The sequence below is a fragment of the Schistocerca serialis genome, chromosome 11 (genome assembly GCF_023864345.2).
Source record: "Schistocerca serialis cubense isolate TAMUIC-IGC-003099 chromosome 11, iqSchSeri2.2, whole genome shotgun sequence".
Classification (NCBI taxonomy): Eukaryota; Metazoa; Arthropoda; class Insecta; order Orthoptera; family Acrididae; genus Schistocerca; species Schistocerca serialis.
Window position 1 is genome coordinate 66,134,580 of NC_064648.1, and position 18,369 is coordinate 66,152,948.

The window sequence follows — 18,369 nt, forward strand, 5'->3', positions numbered from 1 at the left end:
CAAAAATTGCATTCCATGAATTTGTTTCTGTCATCCCGGATTTGAAAGTATTGAACTGACCGAAGAGAGATATGTGTAAGTGAAATTTCAGTATGTACAGAATTGTAACTGTGCATAAGAAATGACACGATGAAATTTGTCTTCTCCAGGTCACTAAATTACTTCAAATGATGTTAAGTAATGATTAATATATGTGACAGAAAGAAATATAACAGTAAACATACATAGGCATACTAACAATTACAATGGAACATAAACATCACTGCATGCTTTTAGAACACAGTCCTGTACGAATTTAGTCTCAGCTGATCCATTAACCAGCTGTGCTGATAGGCTAGTTATATTTCACAAGATACTGAAGAATGTACCATCTCTCTATCGGCCTGAGAAATCTCCAAAAACCAAACTGTTTCACTTACTTTCAGTGCGGCAGATGCCGTCGGCGGCGAACTTGCCGCGTTCGCTTCGGTGACGTGGCACCTGTCACCTTCCATTACAGAGCGGCCTCCTTCGGACTGGTCTTCCGTACCTGCCGTCCATACGGCCCTCGGCCTGTCGGAGCTCGTAGGGCAGCACGGCGTCTTGCTGCACCTGTCTGCTGCCGGGTTGAGGGAGCGAGACGTGGCGGACGTGCTGGCGGCCGCCTGTGGAGAGGGGGGTGTGCGCGCTCTCTTTCTGGTGCGTGGAGGTAAGCAAACTGTGCACCCTTTCAGATTTTACTATGAGTGTTGGTGGTACATCTGCATCTCTACTCTTGTCAGCTGCCTGTGGTGTGGTGTTTGGCAGAGATATTACCTGTACAATTATTTTACCTCCCCTTTCTTTTTTTTTTTTTTTGCCGGGGGGGGGGGGGGGGGCTGGGGGGGGGACATACATTGAAAGAAACAATATGTTGGTTAACTCATGTAGGATCATTACCACTGTTGTCAATTTTCTACTGTGCAAGCAGGTCCTTTGCATGTCAATTTCTGGTGTTCCAGCACTCACTTCTTAATGTTGCTGCCATCCAGCACATCCAGGCAGGCCTTTCTGAGACCATTAGCCCTGAGTGCAATCAGATATTAGCTGGTAAGGCCTCCCCTCTCCCTCCCCAGCATTAGCACTTAACTAAGCTTTAGAATGTAATAGGTTTTTCTTTGATCACTTTTATTTTTAAAATGATGAAACTAGTACAGTGTTTGGAAAAAGAATGTAATCGTTGGTGACTTATGTTATCAGTATTACAGTCTTATTAAACAGTAAAGTAATGATATTCCTCTTAGAAAATATTGTTTTATCCCTCAGGCGGTATTGGGAACAGCTGGTCTAGATCAGGACCGGCTGCAGTCACAGCGGTGTTTCTCTGCTGCTTATGGTTTGGCAGTGCATCAGTTTAGACACTGGAATGTTTTTCGCATAACCGACAAGAGCTCAGAAAAGAGGCAATGAATTTCTAGTGCCGAAATTGAAGCAGTTCTCCTCTTCACTGTTGTCACAAACAGTTGGGTGTGTTTGCCAAATGTGTCATGAATTGTGAAGTCATTGTTAGGCTTGAATATGACAGATTGTTTGTTGATGAACCAACTACACTATGGCAGAAGAAATGTAAAGATTACAAGAAGATAACAGGAGAGGCTGAAGGGGGCTGTATCCATCACAGGACAAATGTAGCTAAAAGGAAAGAAAGTAACACAGAAATGTAAGAAAAAAAGAAACATTTATAAAGAAGACACACAAGGAAAGATCCTCACGAATGACACGGAAGTAACATATTGATGGGAGAGTACTTCATAGAAGTACTAAAACTGTCGTGATCTTAATAGAGTATTTTCCATGTGGTGTACCAGGCACTGTAGACAACAAAGAAGTGATATTCAGCGAAGAAGAAATACCACAAATAATCAAAAATCTAAAAAACAGTATGGCTTTCATCAGAGATAAAACTGCAGGAGATCTAATAAAGAATGGAGGACTGAGATTGTTTAAAATAATTCCAAAACTGTTAAAGAATGTTAGAGAATATGAGATATTGCCTGATGACTGGAAAATGACCATAATCTGCCATGTACTAAGAAATAACACCCCGATATATGATAATTATAGAGTGATTTCACTCTTTAATGTAAGCTACAAAATTCTATCTCAGTGTCTACTGAATTATCCCAGTTGCAGAAGGAATTATAGGGGATGCTGAATGTGGTTTCAGAAGGAACATATCAGCTTTTTACATTCAGACAGATAACAGGGAAAGTTTGGGAACATTACACTGAATTCACACAGTTTTTGTTAATTTCAGAAAAGCATACGACAACATACATAGGGGCACAATCACCAGTGTTTCGAAGGAATTTCAATTCACCCAAAAGTTAATACATCTAACAAGATCTGTTAAGAGGAAACCTATTGCGGAGTAAAGACCACTATGGCGATGTCAGAACATTTTGAAGTCAAAACTTGTTTTGGGTAAGGAGACGTATTATCTCCAATACTCTTTAATTTAATATGAGTAAAGATAGCCAGAAAACACCATAAATCAAACTCAGCTGGAATAAGACTGGGTAATAATGTAATAAATCGTATGTGGATGGTGTTTTTCTAATAAATTACAGCAAAGATGACTTGCAGCTGATGACAAGTCCTTACAGACATGTTGCAAGGAAAGCAGGGTTACATACACTACTGGCCATTAAAACTGCTACACCACGAAGATGACTTGCTACAGACGCAAAATTTAACCGACAGGAAGAAGATGCTATGATCTGCAAATGATAAGCTTTTCAGAGCATTCACACAAGGTTGGCGCCGGTGGCGACACCTAAAACGTGCTGACATGAGGAAAGTTTCCAACCGATTTCTCATACACAAACAGCAGTTGACCGGCGTTGCCTGGTGAAACATTGTTGTGATGCCTCGTGTAAGGAGGAGAAACGCGTACCATCACGTTTCCGACTTTGATAAAGGTCGGATTATAGCCTATCGCGACATTGCTGCTCGCGTCGGTCGAGATCCAATGACTGTTAGCAGAATATGGAATCGGTGGGTTCAGAAGGGTGCTACGGAATGCCGTGCTGGATCCCGACAGCCTCGTATCACTAGCAGTCGAGATGACAGTGGGTTCAGGAGGGTGCTACGGAATGCCGTGCTGGATCCCGACAGCCTCGTATCACTAGCAGTCGAGATGACAGGCATCTTATCCGCACGGCTGTAACGGATCGTGCAGCCACGTCTCGATCCCAGAGTCAACACATGGGAACGTTTACAAGACAACAACCATCTGCACGAACAGTTTGCTGACGTTTGCAGCAGCACGGACTATAAGCTCGGAGACTGTGGCTGTGGTTACCCTTGATGCTGCATCACAGACAAGAGTGCCTGCGGTGGTGTACTCGACGACGAACCTGGGTGCACGAATGGCAAAACGTCATTTTTGCGAATGAATCCAGGTTCTGTTTACAGCATCATGACGGTCACATCCGTGTTTGGCGACATCGCGGTGAACGCACATTGGAAGCGTGTATTCGTCATCGCCATACTGGCGTATCACCCGGCGTGATGGCATGGGGTGCCATTGGTTACACGTCTCGGTCACCTGTTGTTTGCATTGACGGCACTTTGAACAGTGGACTTTACATTCCAGATGTGTTACGACCCGTGGCTCTACCCTTCTTTCGATCCCTGAGAAAGCCTACATTTCAGCAGGATAATGCACGGCCGCATGTTGCAGGTCCTGTACGGGCCTTTCTGGATACAGAAAATGTTTGACTGCTGTCCTGGCCAGCACATTCTCCAGATCTCTCCCCAACTGAAAAAGTCTGGTCAATGGTGGCCGAACAACTGGCTCGTCACAATACGCCAGTCACTACTCTTGATGAACTGTGGTATCGTGTTGAAGCTGCATGGGCAGCTGTACCTGTACACGCCATCCGAGCTCCGTTTGACTCAATGCCCGAGGTATCAGGGCCGTTATTACAGCCAGAGGTGGTTGTTCTGGGTACTGATTTCTCAGGATCTGTGCACCCAAATTAATGTAATCACGAGTCAGTTCTAGTATAATATATTTGTCCAATGAATACCCGTTTATCATCTGCATTTCTTCTTGGTGTAGCAATTTTAATGGCCAGTAGTGTATTAATAAAGAGAAAACTGAGTGTGTCGTCACGAGCAAGGCACCCACTGACAGCTGATGAAGTTATATTTAAACATTTAGGAAGCATTTGTAGCAAGCAGAATAGAACAGAAATTTAGATTAAGGCAAGGATTGCACCAACGAATAGAGGATATTTTGGTTGATGGGACACGGTGTGCAGCAGTGGTTTAATCAGATTATACCAGAGCGTAAGCTTCCCAGTAGCTCTGTACGAGTCTGAAACATTTACATTAAGGAAAACAGATGGTCAAAAACTGCTAGTCTTCGAAAGAGAGGTATGGAGGAAAGTAGCTGTCTCTTCCCCCCCATGTCACAGGAATGGAGGATGTTAAGAAACCAGGAACTGGCAAATCTATACTCATGAGGTGATAGTGGCCAAATGATGAAGAGAAGAAGACTGCTGTGGGCAGAGCACCTAATCACCTAATTAGCATGTAAGACAAAATACTACTGCTAGTAGCATTCTCAGCATCCGTGGAGGGCGGAAGGGGTCGAGCAAGACCACTGGCGAGATGACATCAGCAGGGATATGGAGGCAATGGGCCCGAGGAAAGCTGAATGGACCACGAAACTCGGGAACAGAAATGACTCGTGGAGGGATGTAGAGAGTGTGTACGGTCTCCCAGGCTAAAGTGACAATTAAGAAAAAGACTAACAGTGCTCTTAAATAATATTCAGATTGTTATTAAATTATGACAGGCAATTTAATGCTGACACATTTTCAGTACCTGTGTACGAATTGTACTTTGCCGAATAAATGACTTTTGACGTCAGAATGAGATTTCCACTCTGCAGCGGAGTGTGCGCCGATATGAAACTTCCTGTCAGATTAAAACTGTGTGCCGAACCGAGACTCGAACTCGGGACCTTTGCCTTTTGCAGGCAAGTGCTCTACCAGCTGAGCTACCCAAGCACAACTCACGGCCCGCCCTCACAGCTTTAATTCTGCCAGTATCTCGTCTCATACCTTCCAAACTTCACAGAAGCTATCCTGCACACTTTGCAGAACCGGCACTCCTGGGAGAAAGGATATTGTGGAGACATGGCTTAGCCACAGCCTAGGGAATGTTTCCAGAATGAAACTTTCCCTCTGCAGCAGAGTGTGCGCTGGTATGAAACTTCCTGGCAGATTAAAACTGTATGCCGGACCAAGACTCGAACTGGGGACCTTTGCCTTTCACGGATTGTGGCTGTGGCTAAGCCATGTCTCTGCAGTATCCTTTCTTCCAGGAGTGCTGGTTCTGCAAGGTGTGCAGGAGAGCTTCTGCGTAGTTTGGGAGGTAGGAGACGAGGTACTGGCAAAATTTAAGCTGTGAGGGCAGCTCGTGAGTCATGCTTGGGTAGCTCAGTTGGTAAAGCATTTGCCTGCGAAAGGCAAAGGTCCCGAGTTCGAGTCACGGTCCGGCACACAGTTTTAATCTGCCAGGTAGTTTTATAAATTTGTTGTTGGCTCACATTAAAGAACAAAGTTGTTGTTGTTTACACTAGTTTTACACTTTTTATTTCCCTTCGTGGTGAAAATTCCTTGGGATGGTGGTGCATTGAATTTGAAATATGATGTAGTAAGTGGGCAATTTGACTGTAATTGTACCTAATACCAAACTGAAAATGATGTAAAGAAATCATTAAAGTGAAATTGTAAATATTTTTTTATACAATGTTTGTATGCTGTTATACAATGTACTGCAGACATGCATGCATGTGGGAATGTAGATAGTGTGGCATATGAAAGGTTGGGGCAGTCCGGGGAGTACACACAGAGAGCTAAAGTGGTTAAGGTGGCTGCTCCCGATAAGCAGGGAAATCCAGGATCCAGTCCCAGGCACAGATTTTCGTGTCACTGATAAGTAGTACAGCTGACATCAAACTGAATTCACAATTTGTGAATCATTTTGGAAACTATTTTACTTTTAGGTTACTTATGTCTAATTAAGTAGCCTAAAACTAAAAGAGCTTCACTTTAATGATTTGTTTACATTGTTTTCCATTGGTACTAGGTTCAGTTATTGTTAGCAGGCCATTTCTCACACCACATACAACTACCATCCAAAGGAATTTATGCTGAAAGAGGAAATAAGAAGAGATAACTAAGGTAAATGACAGCAAATTTGTATCTTAATGTAAACAGCTGTCCGATGATGATCCTGTCCGTCAGAAACCTGTAATGGCATTATTTATGCGAATAAATAGCATTATTAAAAGTGGTAGATTGCTATTTTCTTCCCTGCACAAATTGAGCTATACTTTGTGCACAGCTACAATCTCAAAATGCCAGTCTTCAATAAAATAGCAACAACGATACCCTTCAGGTGCCACAGTCCAGTTTGCCGACGAGTCGACAGTGGACAGAGGTACTGGAGCTGTGGTATATGGGATACAGCCTCAACCGGAGAATGCAATCTCCCTTGGGAAGCTGGCTATCTTATTCCAACAAGACATATTCACTGTCAGAGTACATGTACATGAGGACGCTCATGGATATGATGGACTACTTAGCAGAATACTGAAGTACTGTGCTGCACATTCTACCGTATCTTCCTTCGTCGTCGCCATTGTCGTTGTTGCCATGAGGCACCGTTATACCAAGTGGAAAGGTGCGTTGATCTTAGAGCATGAGATATGGTAACCTTAAGTCACTGACAACACACAATGGTCATGGTAGCACCTGATTCCAGAATAGCTGCAGTAGCTAGGATCTACCAACTACCTCCTCTTGACAAGTCCTCAAAACTTAACGCATAACGAGATCCCTTCGAAGCAAATTGTCATAAAGATCATCTATAAAGGCTTCGTACAATGATAAGAAATGTTACAGTCTATGGAATAATAACAGATACAACCAAAACCTAACTCCCAAGTTCCATCGAGACCCTTTGATGAACAGTTTTGGTTGCTCGACACCAACAGTCAATGATAATGATACAGTATTTTGTTATTGACTCTTCTAGTTTAGCCACTGCCCTCCACGAATGTTTGTTAGGTGTAAGACAATTACACACTCTTCTCTCAGATCTGCTATTATTAAGAGTTCGTGTAAAAGTTAACATTTTTCTCCTTTTCATAAATTGGAGCCCGCTCTCTGCGATATAATAAAAAAAACAGTCTCAATACTGTGTCCCTTGTGTGATGCGTATAGATTTATCCCGGAATTGGCCGCCCTGTAGGTGTAAATTTAATGACCACACTTCGCTGTCGACGATTTCGTGTAACTAATTGTCCTTTTGTTACTCTGATTGTATACCGTAGTTATTTAAAACTTGCCCCTATATTTTTTCACAACACACAATTAGCACTTCTTTACTTGTTTATTTCTAAGAGTAAATGAAAAAATGACGCCGTATCATCAGCTTTGTCAATATAAAGCAAAACACCTCAGTGTGCCCAATTTTACCTCTTCTTATAAGATCAGCTGCCTTACTCATTAATTTACTACATATTATATCCAATAACGCTAAACAGGTATCACCGTTATATTTTAATTGTATTCAAAAGTATGTTATTATTATTATGACCGACCAAATCGTAACAAATCGCGTGGCGTGCATTTTTAGCAATAGCTTTACACTCGCCCGGCCTTTATTCGTGCAATATTATATTTAAATATACAGATAGGATGGAAAGATCGATCTCTGTACTGTAACCGATAGAGGCAAATATGCTATTCAAGTTCCGTTACATCTATCTTGACTTGTATTGTTACAACATGTTAGCCCTTTACTGACCCATATTTGTAATTTTTCCTTTAAGAATGGTCAGTTTCCCCTCAGTAGTAAATCTGTTTTGTAAAAAGGGCGAAAGGGATAATCTAGACAATTTTAGACCTATTTCTGTTGCCATCAGGATTTCCAAAAGTTATTGAAAAGGCTATGTATGTAAGGACGATTAATCATTTTATTTCATGTAATTTGCCATCAAATGTACAGTTCAGTTTTAGAAGTGGTTTAACAACTGAAAATGCTAATTCTCGTTTCTCTGTAAGATACCGGATGGATTAAACAGGAGGTTTCTAACACTAGGCATCTTTTTTTATTTAACTAAAACATTTGATTGTGTCGATCACAAAATATTGCTCCAGAAGTCGTACCATTATGAAATATGGGGAGTAGCTCACAACTGGTTCACCTCTTACTTTAATAACAGGCCGTAAAAGGCCATTGTCCACACTGTTGAGAATTGCTATGATGTGGGGTTAAATGTGAGTTGGCAATGGGAGAGATGAGTGCTGGGGCCGCTCCTGTTCCTCATTTATATAAATGATATGCCTTCTAGTATTTCAGGTGATCTAAAATATATCCGTTTGCTGCTGACACTAGCTAGGTAGTAAAGAACATTGTGTGCAACTTCAACACTGTTTCAAATAGTGCAGTTCAAGAAATAATTTCATAGCTTGTAAAACATAAACTGATGCTAAATCACAGTAAGACTCAGTTTTTACAGTTTCTAACACACAATTCAATGAAACCTGACATATGATCAGTGAAACTGAACAGTTCAAATTTATAGGTGTTCAGATAGATAGGAAACTGCCGTGGAAAGCCCAAGTTCAGGATCTAGTTCAAAGATTTAATGCTGCCATTTTTACTATTCGTATGGTACCTGAAATAATTGATAGTTTCACACAGAAAGTGGTCTACTATGCTTATTTTCCATTGCGTATGACATATGATCAGATCAGGTATCAGATAGATTATATAATGGTAAGACAGAGATTTAGGAACCAGGTTTTAAATTGTAAGACATTTCCAGGGGCAGATGTGGACTCTGACCACAATCTATTGGTTATGACCTGTAGATTAAAACTGAAGAAACTGCAAAAAGGTGGGAATTTAAGGAGATGGGACCTGGATAAACTAAAAGAACCAGAGGTTGTACAGAGATTCAGGGAGAGCATAAGGGAGCAATTGACAGGAATGGGGGAAATAAATACAGTAGAAGAAGAATGGGTAGCTTTGAGGGATGAAGTAGTGAAGGCAGCAGAGGATCAAGTAGGTAAAAAGACGAGGGCTAGTAGAAATCCTTGGGTAACAGAAGAAATATTGAATTTAATTGATGAAAGGAGAAAATATAAAAATGCAGTAAGTGAAGCAGGCAAGAAGGAATACAAACGTCTCAAAAATGAGATCGACAGGAAGTGCAAAATAGCTAAGCAGGGATGGCTAGAGGACAAATGTAAGGATGTAGAGGCCTATCTCACTAGGGGTAAGATAGATACCGCCTACAGGAAAATTAAAGAGACCTTTGGAGATAAGAGAACGACTTGTATGAATATCAAGAGCTCAGATGGAAACCCAGTTCTAAGCAAAGAAGGGAAAGCAGAAAGGTGGAAGGAGTATATAGAGGGTCTATACAAGGGCGATGTACTTGAGGACAATATTATGGAAATGGAAGAGGATGTAGATGAAGATGAAATGGGAGATATAATACCGCATGAAGAGTTTGACAGAGCACTAAAAGATCTGAGTCGAAACAAGGCCCCGGGAGTAGACAACATTCCATTAGAACTACTGACGGCCTTGGGAGAGCCAGTCCTGACAAAACTCTACCATCTGGTGAGCAAGATGTATGAAACAGGCGAAATACCCTCAGACTTCAAGAAGAATATAATAATTCCAATCCCAAAGAAAGCAGGTGTTGACAGATGTGAAAATTACCGAACTATCAGTTTAATAAGTCACAGCTGCAAAATACTAACACGAATTCTTTACAGACGAATTGAAAAACTGTTTGAAGCCAACCTCGGGGAAGATCAGTTTGGATTCCGTAGAAACACTGGAACACGTGAGGCAATACTGACCTTACGACTTATCTTAGAAGAAAGATTAAGGAAAGGCAAACCTACGTTTCTAGCATTTGTAGACTTAGAGAAAGCTTTTGACAATGTTGACTGGAATACTCTCTTTCAAATTCTAAAGGTGGCAGGGGTAAAATACAGGGAGCGAAAGGCTATTTACAATTTGTACAGAAACCAGATGGCAGTTATAAGAGTCGAGGGACATGAAAGGGAAGCAGTGGTTGGGAAGGGAGTAAGACAGGGTTGTAGCCTCTCCCCGATGTTGTTCAATCTGTATATTGAGCAAGCAGTAAAGGAAACAAAAGAAAAATTCGGAGTAGGTATTAAAATTCAGGGAGAAGAAATAAAAACTTTGAGGTTCGCCGATGACATTGTAATTCTGTCAGAGACAGCAAAGGACTTGGAAGAGCAGTTGAATGGAATGGACAGTGTCTTGAAAGGAGGATATAAGATGAACATCAACAAAAGCAAAACAAGGATAATGGAATGTAGTCTAATTAAGACGGGTGATGCTGAGGGAATTAGATTAGGAAATGAGGCGCTTAAGGTAGTAAAGGAGTTTTGCTATTTGGGGAGCAAAATAGCTGATGATGGTCGAAGTAGAGAGGATATAAAATGTAGGCTGGCAATGGCAAGGAAAGCGTTTCTGAAGAAGAGAAATTTGTTAACATCCAGTATTGATTTAAGTGTCAGGAAGTTGTTTCTGAAAGTATTCGTATGGAGTGTAGCCATGTATGGAAGTGAAACATGGACGATAAATAGTTTGGACAAGAAGAGAATAGAAGCTTTCGAAATGTGGTGCTACAGAAGAATGCTGAAGATTAGATGGGTAGATCTCATAACTAATGAGGAAGTATTGAATAGGATTGGGGAGAAGAGAAGTTTGTGGCACAACTTGACCAGAAGAAGGGATCGGTTGGTAGGACATGTTCTGAGGCGTCAAGGGATCACCAATTTAGTATTGGAGGACAGTGTGGAGGTTAAAAATCGCAGAGGGAGACCAAGAGATGAATACACTAAGCAGATTCAGAAGGATCTAGGTTGCAGTAGGTACTGCGAGATGAAAAAGCTTGCACAGGATAGAGTAGCATGGAGAGCTGCATCAAACCAGTCTCAGGACTGAGGACCACAACAACAACAACAACAACAACAACATGACATATGATATTATATTTTGGGGTTGCTCTTCCCACGATCAATGGGTATTTGTGACTCACAAATCTGCAGTTCGGGAAGTGTGTGGTGTGTGGTGTGTGGTGTAGGGACTGTGGTTGTTGTGAGCGGACGCAAGGAGAATTGGCCACTCTTCGGGGGCAGGTGGAGGCTTTGTCTGTTAGGCTCATCGAGCTCGAGGCGCAGGCGTCGGCTCGTAGTGGCGTTGGGGCAACTGTGGTGAGACCTATGCCTACTTCGGTGGCCTTGGAATCACATGGAACCCCTGATGTCGCTGCGTCTTCCGGCAGTGAGCATCTTACCGGTCAGCCATCACTCCAGGGTGAATGGCGGACAGTGGTGGGCTCGCGCGTGCCTGGCCGAAAGGCAAAGGTGGGATCTGGCCGCGTGGCAGCTGCCTTACCCCTTTCCAACAGGTACGGGGTGCTTCCTAGTGGTGATGACATCGTTTCCGAGCCACCACAGGATGCCTCGCCTGTTGGGCCAGTGGCCGATTCTCCGGCAAGGTCCCGACAGTCACAGAGGGCGGGCCTATTAGTTATAGGGAGCTCCAACGTTAGGCGGGTTATGGAGCCCCTCAGGAAAATAGCGGGTAGGTCGGGGAAGAATGCCAGTGTGCACTCGGTGTGCTTGCCGGGGGGTCACGTCCGTAATGTGGAGGAGGCCCTTCCGGCAGCTATTGAACGCACTGGGTGTGACCGGCTGCAGATAGTAGCACATGTCGGAACGAATGACGCCTGCTGCTTGGGTTCTGAGGCCATCCTTGGTTCCTTCCGGCGGCTGGCTGATTTGGTGAAGACAACCAGCATCGCACGCGGAGTGCAAGCTGAGCTTAATATCTGCAGCATAGTGCCCAGAGTCGATCGCGGTCCTCTGGTTTGGAGCCGTGTGGAGGGTCTAAACCAGAGGCTCAGACGACTCTGCGACTATAATGGTTGCAAATTCATCGACCTCCGTTATTGGGTGGAGAACTGTAGGGCCCCCCTAGACAGGTCAGGCGTGCACTACACACCGGAAGCAGCTACTAGGGTAGCAGAGTACGTGTGGCGTGCACACGGGGGTTTTTTAGGTTAGAGGGACCCCCCCTTGGGCGAAACGATAAAATACCTGACGGCTTACCAGAGAGGACATTATCATCGTTGATAAAGAACGTCCGTCCTCAGAGACCAAAAACAGGAAAAGTTAACGTAATATTGGTAAACTGCAGGAGTATCCAGGGCAAGGTTCCTGAATTAGTATCTCTTATTGAAGGAAATAGTGCGCATATAGTATTAGGAACGGAAAGTTGGTTAAAACCAGAAGTGAACAGTAATGAAATCCTAGACACAGAATGGAATATATACCGCAAGGATAGGATAAACGCCAATGGTGGAGGAGTATTTATAGCAGTAAAGAATTCAATAATATCCAGTGAAGTTATTAGCGAATGCGAATGTGAAATAATCTGGGTTAAGTTAAGTATCAAAGGTGGGTCAGATATGATAGTCGGATGCTTCTATAGACCACCTGCATCAGCAACCGTAGTAGTTGAGCGCCTCAGAGAGAACCTGCAGAACGTCGTGAAGAAGTTTCGTGATCATACTATTGTAATAGGGGGAGACTTCAATCTACCAGGTATAGAATGGGATAGTCACACAATCAGAACTGGAGCCAGGGACAGAGACTCTTGTGACATTATCCTGACTGCCTTGTCCGAGAATTACTTCGAGCAGATAGTTAGAGAACCAACTCGTGAAGCTAACGTTTTAGACCTCATAGCAACAAATAGACCGGAACTTTTCGACTCCGTGAATGTAGAAGAGGGTTTCAGTGATCATAAGTCAGTGGTTGCATCAATGACTACAAGTGTAATAAGAAATGCCAAGAAAGGAAGGAAAATATATTTGCTTAACAAGAGTGATAGGGCACAAATCGCAGAATATCTGAGTGACCACCATCAAACGTTCATTTCTGAGGAAGAGGATGTGGAACAAAAATGGAAAAAATTCAGAAACATCGTCCAGTACGCCTTAGATAAGTTCGTACCGACTAAGGTCCAAATCGAGGGGAAAGATCCACCGTGGTATAACAATCATGTACGAAAGGTACTACGGAAACAAAGAAAGCTTCATCATAGGTTTAAGAGTAGTCGAATCATAGCTGATAAGGAAAAGCTGAACGAAGCGAAAAAGAGCGTAAAGAGAGCAATGAGAGAAGCATTCAACGAATTCGAACATAAAACATTGGCAAACAATCTAAACAAGAACCCTAAAAAGTTTTGGTCATATGTAAAATCGGTAAGCGGATCTAAATCCCCTATTCAGTCACTCGTTGACCACGATGGCACCGAAACAGAGGACGACCGAAGAAAGGCAGAAATACTGAATTCAGTGTTCCGAAACTGTTTCACTGCGGAAAATCGTAACACGGTCCCTGACTTCAGCCGTCGCACGGACGCCAAAATGGAAAATATTGAAATAAACGATATCGGAATTGAAAAACAACTGCTATCACTTAGTAGCGGAAAAGCATCCGGACCAGACGAGATACCCTTAAGATTCTACAGTGATTATGCTAAAGAACTTGCCCCCTTTCTATCAGCAATTTATCGTAGATCGCTGGAAGAACGTAAAGTACCTAGCGACTGGAAGAAAGCGCAGGTCGTTCCCATTTTCAAGAAGGGTCATAAATCAGATGCGAATAATTATAGGCCTATTTCGCTTACGTCAATCTGTTGTAGAATAATGGAACATGTTTTGTGTTCTCGTATTATGACGTTCTTAGATAATACAAATCTCCTTCATCATAACCAACATGGATTCCGCAAACAGAGATCATGTGAAACTCAGCTCGCCCTATTTGCCCAAGAAATTCACAGTGCCGTAGACACTGGCGAGCAGATTGATGCCGTATTCCTGGACTTCAGGAAGGCATTTGATACGGTTCCGCACTTACGTTTAGTGAAAAAAATACGAGCTTACGGAATATCGGACCAGGTTTGTGATTGGATTCAGGATTTCCTAGAAGAAAGAAAACAACATGTCATTCTTAACGGTTCAAAATCTGCAGATGTAGAGGTAATTTCGGGAGTACCACAGGGAAGCGTGATAGGACCTTTATTGTTTACAATATACATAAATGACTTAGTTGACAACATCGGTAGCTCCGTGAGGCTATTTGCAGATGACACGGTTGTCTACAAGAAAGTAGCAACATCAGAAGACTCGTACGTACTCCAGGAGGACCTGCAGAGGATTAATGCATGGTGCGACAGCTGGCAGCTTTCCCTAAACATAGATAAATGTAATATAATGCGCATACATAGGGGCAGAAATCCATTCCAGTACGATTATGCCATAGGTGGTAAATCATTGGAAGCGGTAACGACCGTAAAATACTTAGGAGTTACTATCCGGAGCGATCTGAAGTGGAATGATCACATAAAACAAATAGTGGGAAAAGCAGGCGCCAGGTTGAGATTCATAGGAAGAATTCTAAGAAAATGTGACTCATCGACGAAAGAAGTAGCTTACAAAACGCTTGTTCGTCCGATTCTTGAGTATTGCTCATCAGTATGGGACCCTTACCAGGTTGGATTAATAGAAGAGATAGACATGATCCAGCGAAAAGCAGCGCGATTCGTCATGGGGACATTTAGTCAGCGCGAGAGCGTTACGGAGATGCTGAACAAGCTCCAGTGGCGGACACTTCAAGAAAGGCGTTACGCAATACGGAGAGGTTTATTATCGAAATTACGAGAGAGCACATTCCGGGAAGAGATGGGCAACATATTACTACCGCCCACATATATCTCGCGTAATGATCACAACGAAAAGATCCGAGAAATTAGAGCAAATACGGAGACTTACAAGCAGTCGTTCTTCCCACGCACAATTCGTGAATGGAACAGGGAAGGGGGGATCAGATAGTGGTACAATAAGTACCCTCCGCCACACACCGTAAGGTGGCTCGCGGAGTATAGATGTAGATGTAGATGTAGATGAAGTAAGTGGTGCAAGTTCGTGAACCTCTTGTCGGCCCCTGTCATTAATCTGGGTATTCTGGCATTGGCCTCTCAATATTTGTATTCTTTACTGTCATTTCTTGTTAACAATATCAGCTTATTTCCAGGATTAACAGCTTTCACTCAGTTAGTACTCGGCAGAAATCCAACCTGCATTTGGTTTGGTTTTCCTTCACTCTTGTGCAGGAAGGTGTGCAGTATACTGCTGCATCCATTTTCAGTAAGCTATCACAAGAATTCAAAAATGTTAACAGTAATCCACGCACTTTCAAATCAAAACTGAAGAGTTTCCTCTCGGGTCACTGCTTCTATTCTGTCGAGGAGTTCCTCGAAAAATCGAGCTGATTCTAGTGTTGTGTTGTCGATTATGTTTGTGTAAACTTGTGGATCTCTTTTTTGGGTTCATAGACATTTTATTTTCTCTATTATTAATTTTATGTCATAATTTCATGTACTGACACATTCCGTTACCTCGGAGATTCGCTCTGCAATTTGGTCCTACGGAACTAGGCGTGTAAAATAAAAAATAAATAAAATGAAATCTGTGTAGGTCTTTCGAGGATTGTAGCATCTAAACTCATTCAGACTTCGAGCAGCTTTGAAATCTCCACCGGCCCCCCGTGATGAGGTTGGAGACTGTTGCAGAATGCCTTGAAACCCTCGTGTAGCTCTAGGGGAAATAGGGGAAAGCAACAGGGTAAACCTACTGTGGGTCCCCGGTCACTCGGGAACTAGTACCGCCGAACCACCTGATAGGCTGGCCGGGGCGAGGCGACAAATCCTGTTGGACTGGACCCTGTCCTAATCGCCATTTGGACAATGGTAAAAAGTAAACTACGTACCTGGATTAGGATGTAGAACATTGAACTAAAGCCAAAAAACAAAACTGTACTGAGGTAATGATGCCAAAACAATGTTTAAAGAGAATTTCTGTGAACCTGAGCTTGAACAGGAGGCTTATTAAACTCGGGGTAGGTCTAATGATTGGTCATGGGAACTTAAGTAAGCAGCTGCACACAATGGAAATAGAGAAGAAGCCCCTAAATGCAAACTGTGTGGCACATGAGATGGAACCACACCACATTTTATGTTCCATTGGAAAGCACTCAAGGCCAAAAGACACAAAATATTTGGGTCATTAATTTCTGAAGAAATTGTGGTTGATGGAGAGATTGTAAAGGGGCTCTTACTGCTGTTCACAGGTGCTAGTAGCTTTTGCAAATGACATGGGAGACACCACAGAATAAACTTAGTTTTGGTGTGGATGACAGGGGGTTAGGACTGCTGTTGTTTCTTCTCCCCGGTTGAATCAAATCGAGGCATGATGATGCACAGATAGATCTGCTGGATCATAGTTTATATACGTAAGAACTTCGTTATACAATGTACTGGTTTGACCTAGGTGTATGAGAACTTCTTGGACACACTATATGTCCTGTTCGGTGTGTTTTCCTTCTTTTTAGTAACTCAGTAACAGTCTGGTTCTCTGCTCTCCTCAATACTTGCTCATCTTACTTCCTATACTTCCAAAGTTTCTTCTCATCCTTCACCACTTGCACACCCCAAAAGCCTTCAGGCTTGTCTTATCTTCCTCCCTCATTGTCCACTTTTCTGCACCATACAGGGGGACACCATACAAAACACTTTATCATCTTTCCCTCAGACCTTCATCCATATTGGTGCAGAAAAATCTCCTTTTCTTACAAAATACCTCTTTCGCTGTTGCTATACTAGTTTTAATTGCTGTTCTTTTTCTCATTCCACTCACATATGGAGTGAAGGAAGAATGAGTGCATAAATGCCTCCGTGCATACTGTAATTGTAATTAGTCTGATTTTGTCTTTGCGATGCGTGCAGGAGCAATATGTATGGGAATCTGGTATATTCCTTTATTCGTCACTTAAAGTTGGGTCTTGAAATTCTGTAAATATGCTTGACAGGATACTTTGCATCTGTCTTCAAATGTTTGCTAGTTCTGTTTTTAAAGCATATCTGTGATGTGATCGTTTTGAGCCAAAAATGCCTGTAACCATTAATGCTGCCATTTTAAATACATCCAGTATCCGCCATTAGCCCTATATTGTACAGTTCCCACAGATTTGAGAGGTATTCGAGGAGGGGTCACACAAGTGTTTTGTAAGTAATCTCCTTTGTAGACTAATTGGATTTCCTTCATATTCTGCCACCTGCTTTAACCACGACTTAGCCTATATCTGTACGATGGTTCCACTTCATATCCTACAGAATGTTACTCACACACACACAACTGTAGTCTCAGGCATCTGAGGCCAGATATTTGTGCAAGTTGACTCATTCCAACTGTTCCTCATTGATACTGTATAAATACACTGAAGAGTGAAAGAAACTGATACTCCTTCCTAATACCATGTAGAGCCCCTGTGAGTACCCAGAAGTGCCTCAACATGACATGGCATAGACTCGATTAATGTCTGAAGTAGTGCTGGAGGGAATTGACACCGTGAGTCCTGCAGTGCATTCCATAAATCCAAAGAGTGCAAGGGGGTGGAGATCTCCTCTGAAATGCACATTGCAAGGCATCCCAAATATGCTCAATAATGTTCACATCTGGGGAGTTTGGTGGCAAGTGTGGTGGTCCTGGAACCACATTGTAGCAATTCTGGATGTGTGGGGTGTCGCATTGCGCTGCTGGAATTGCCTGAGCCAGTAACAATTGCATGAATGGATGCAGGTGATCAGACAGGATGCTTATGTATGTGTCACCTGTCAGAGTCGTATCTAGACATACCAGGGGTCCCATATCACTCCAACAGCACACCCCCACACCATTACAGAGCCTCCACCAGCTTGAACAATCCTGTGCTGACAAGCAGGGTCCATGGATTCATGAGACTGTCTCCATATCCGTACACATCCATCTGCTCAATACAATTTGAAATGAGATTCGTCCGACCAGGCAACATGTTTCCAGTCATCAGCACTCCAATGTCGGTGTTGACAGGCCTAGGTGAGGCGTAAAGCTTTGTGTTGTGCAGTCATCGAGGTTACACAAGTGGGCCTTCAGCTCCGAAAGCCCATATGGATGATGTTTCGTTGAATGGTTCATACGCCGGCACTTGTTGGTGGCCCAGCATTGAAATATGCAGCAATTTGCGCAAGGGTTGCACTTCTGTCATGTTGAACTATTCTCTTCAGTCGTTGTTGGTCCCGTTCTTGCAGGATCTTTTTCCGGCTACAGTGATGTCGGAGATTTGATGTTTTACCAGATTCCTGATATTCACGTTATACTCATGAAAT

At 42.8% G+C, this 18,369-nt stretch overlaps 1 protein-coding gene across 1 annotated transcript in view; it reads left to right on the forward strand.

Annotated features, from left to right (window-relative positions):
- LOC126426448 (methylenetetrahydrofolate reductase) overlaps positions 1-18,369 on the forward strand; it is a 108,248-nt gene that overhangs the window by 33,491 nt on the left and 56,388 nt on the right. The window contains exon 4 of the mRNA XM_050088363.1: positions 426-688. Within this exon, the coding sequence (XP_049944320.1) occupies positions 426-688 (263 nt within the window). The remainder of the gene's footprint in view (positions 1-425; positions 689-18,369) is intronic.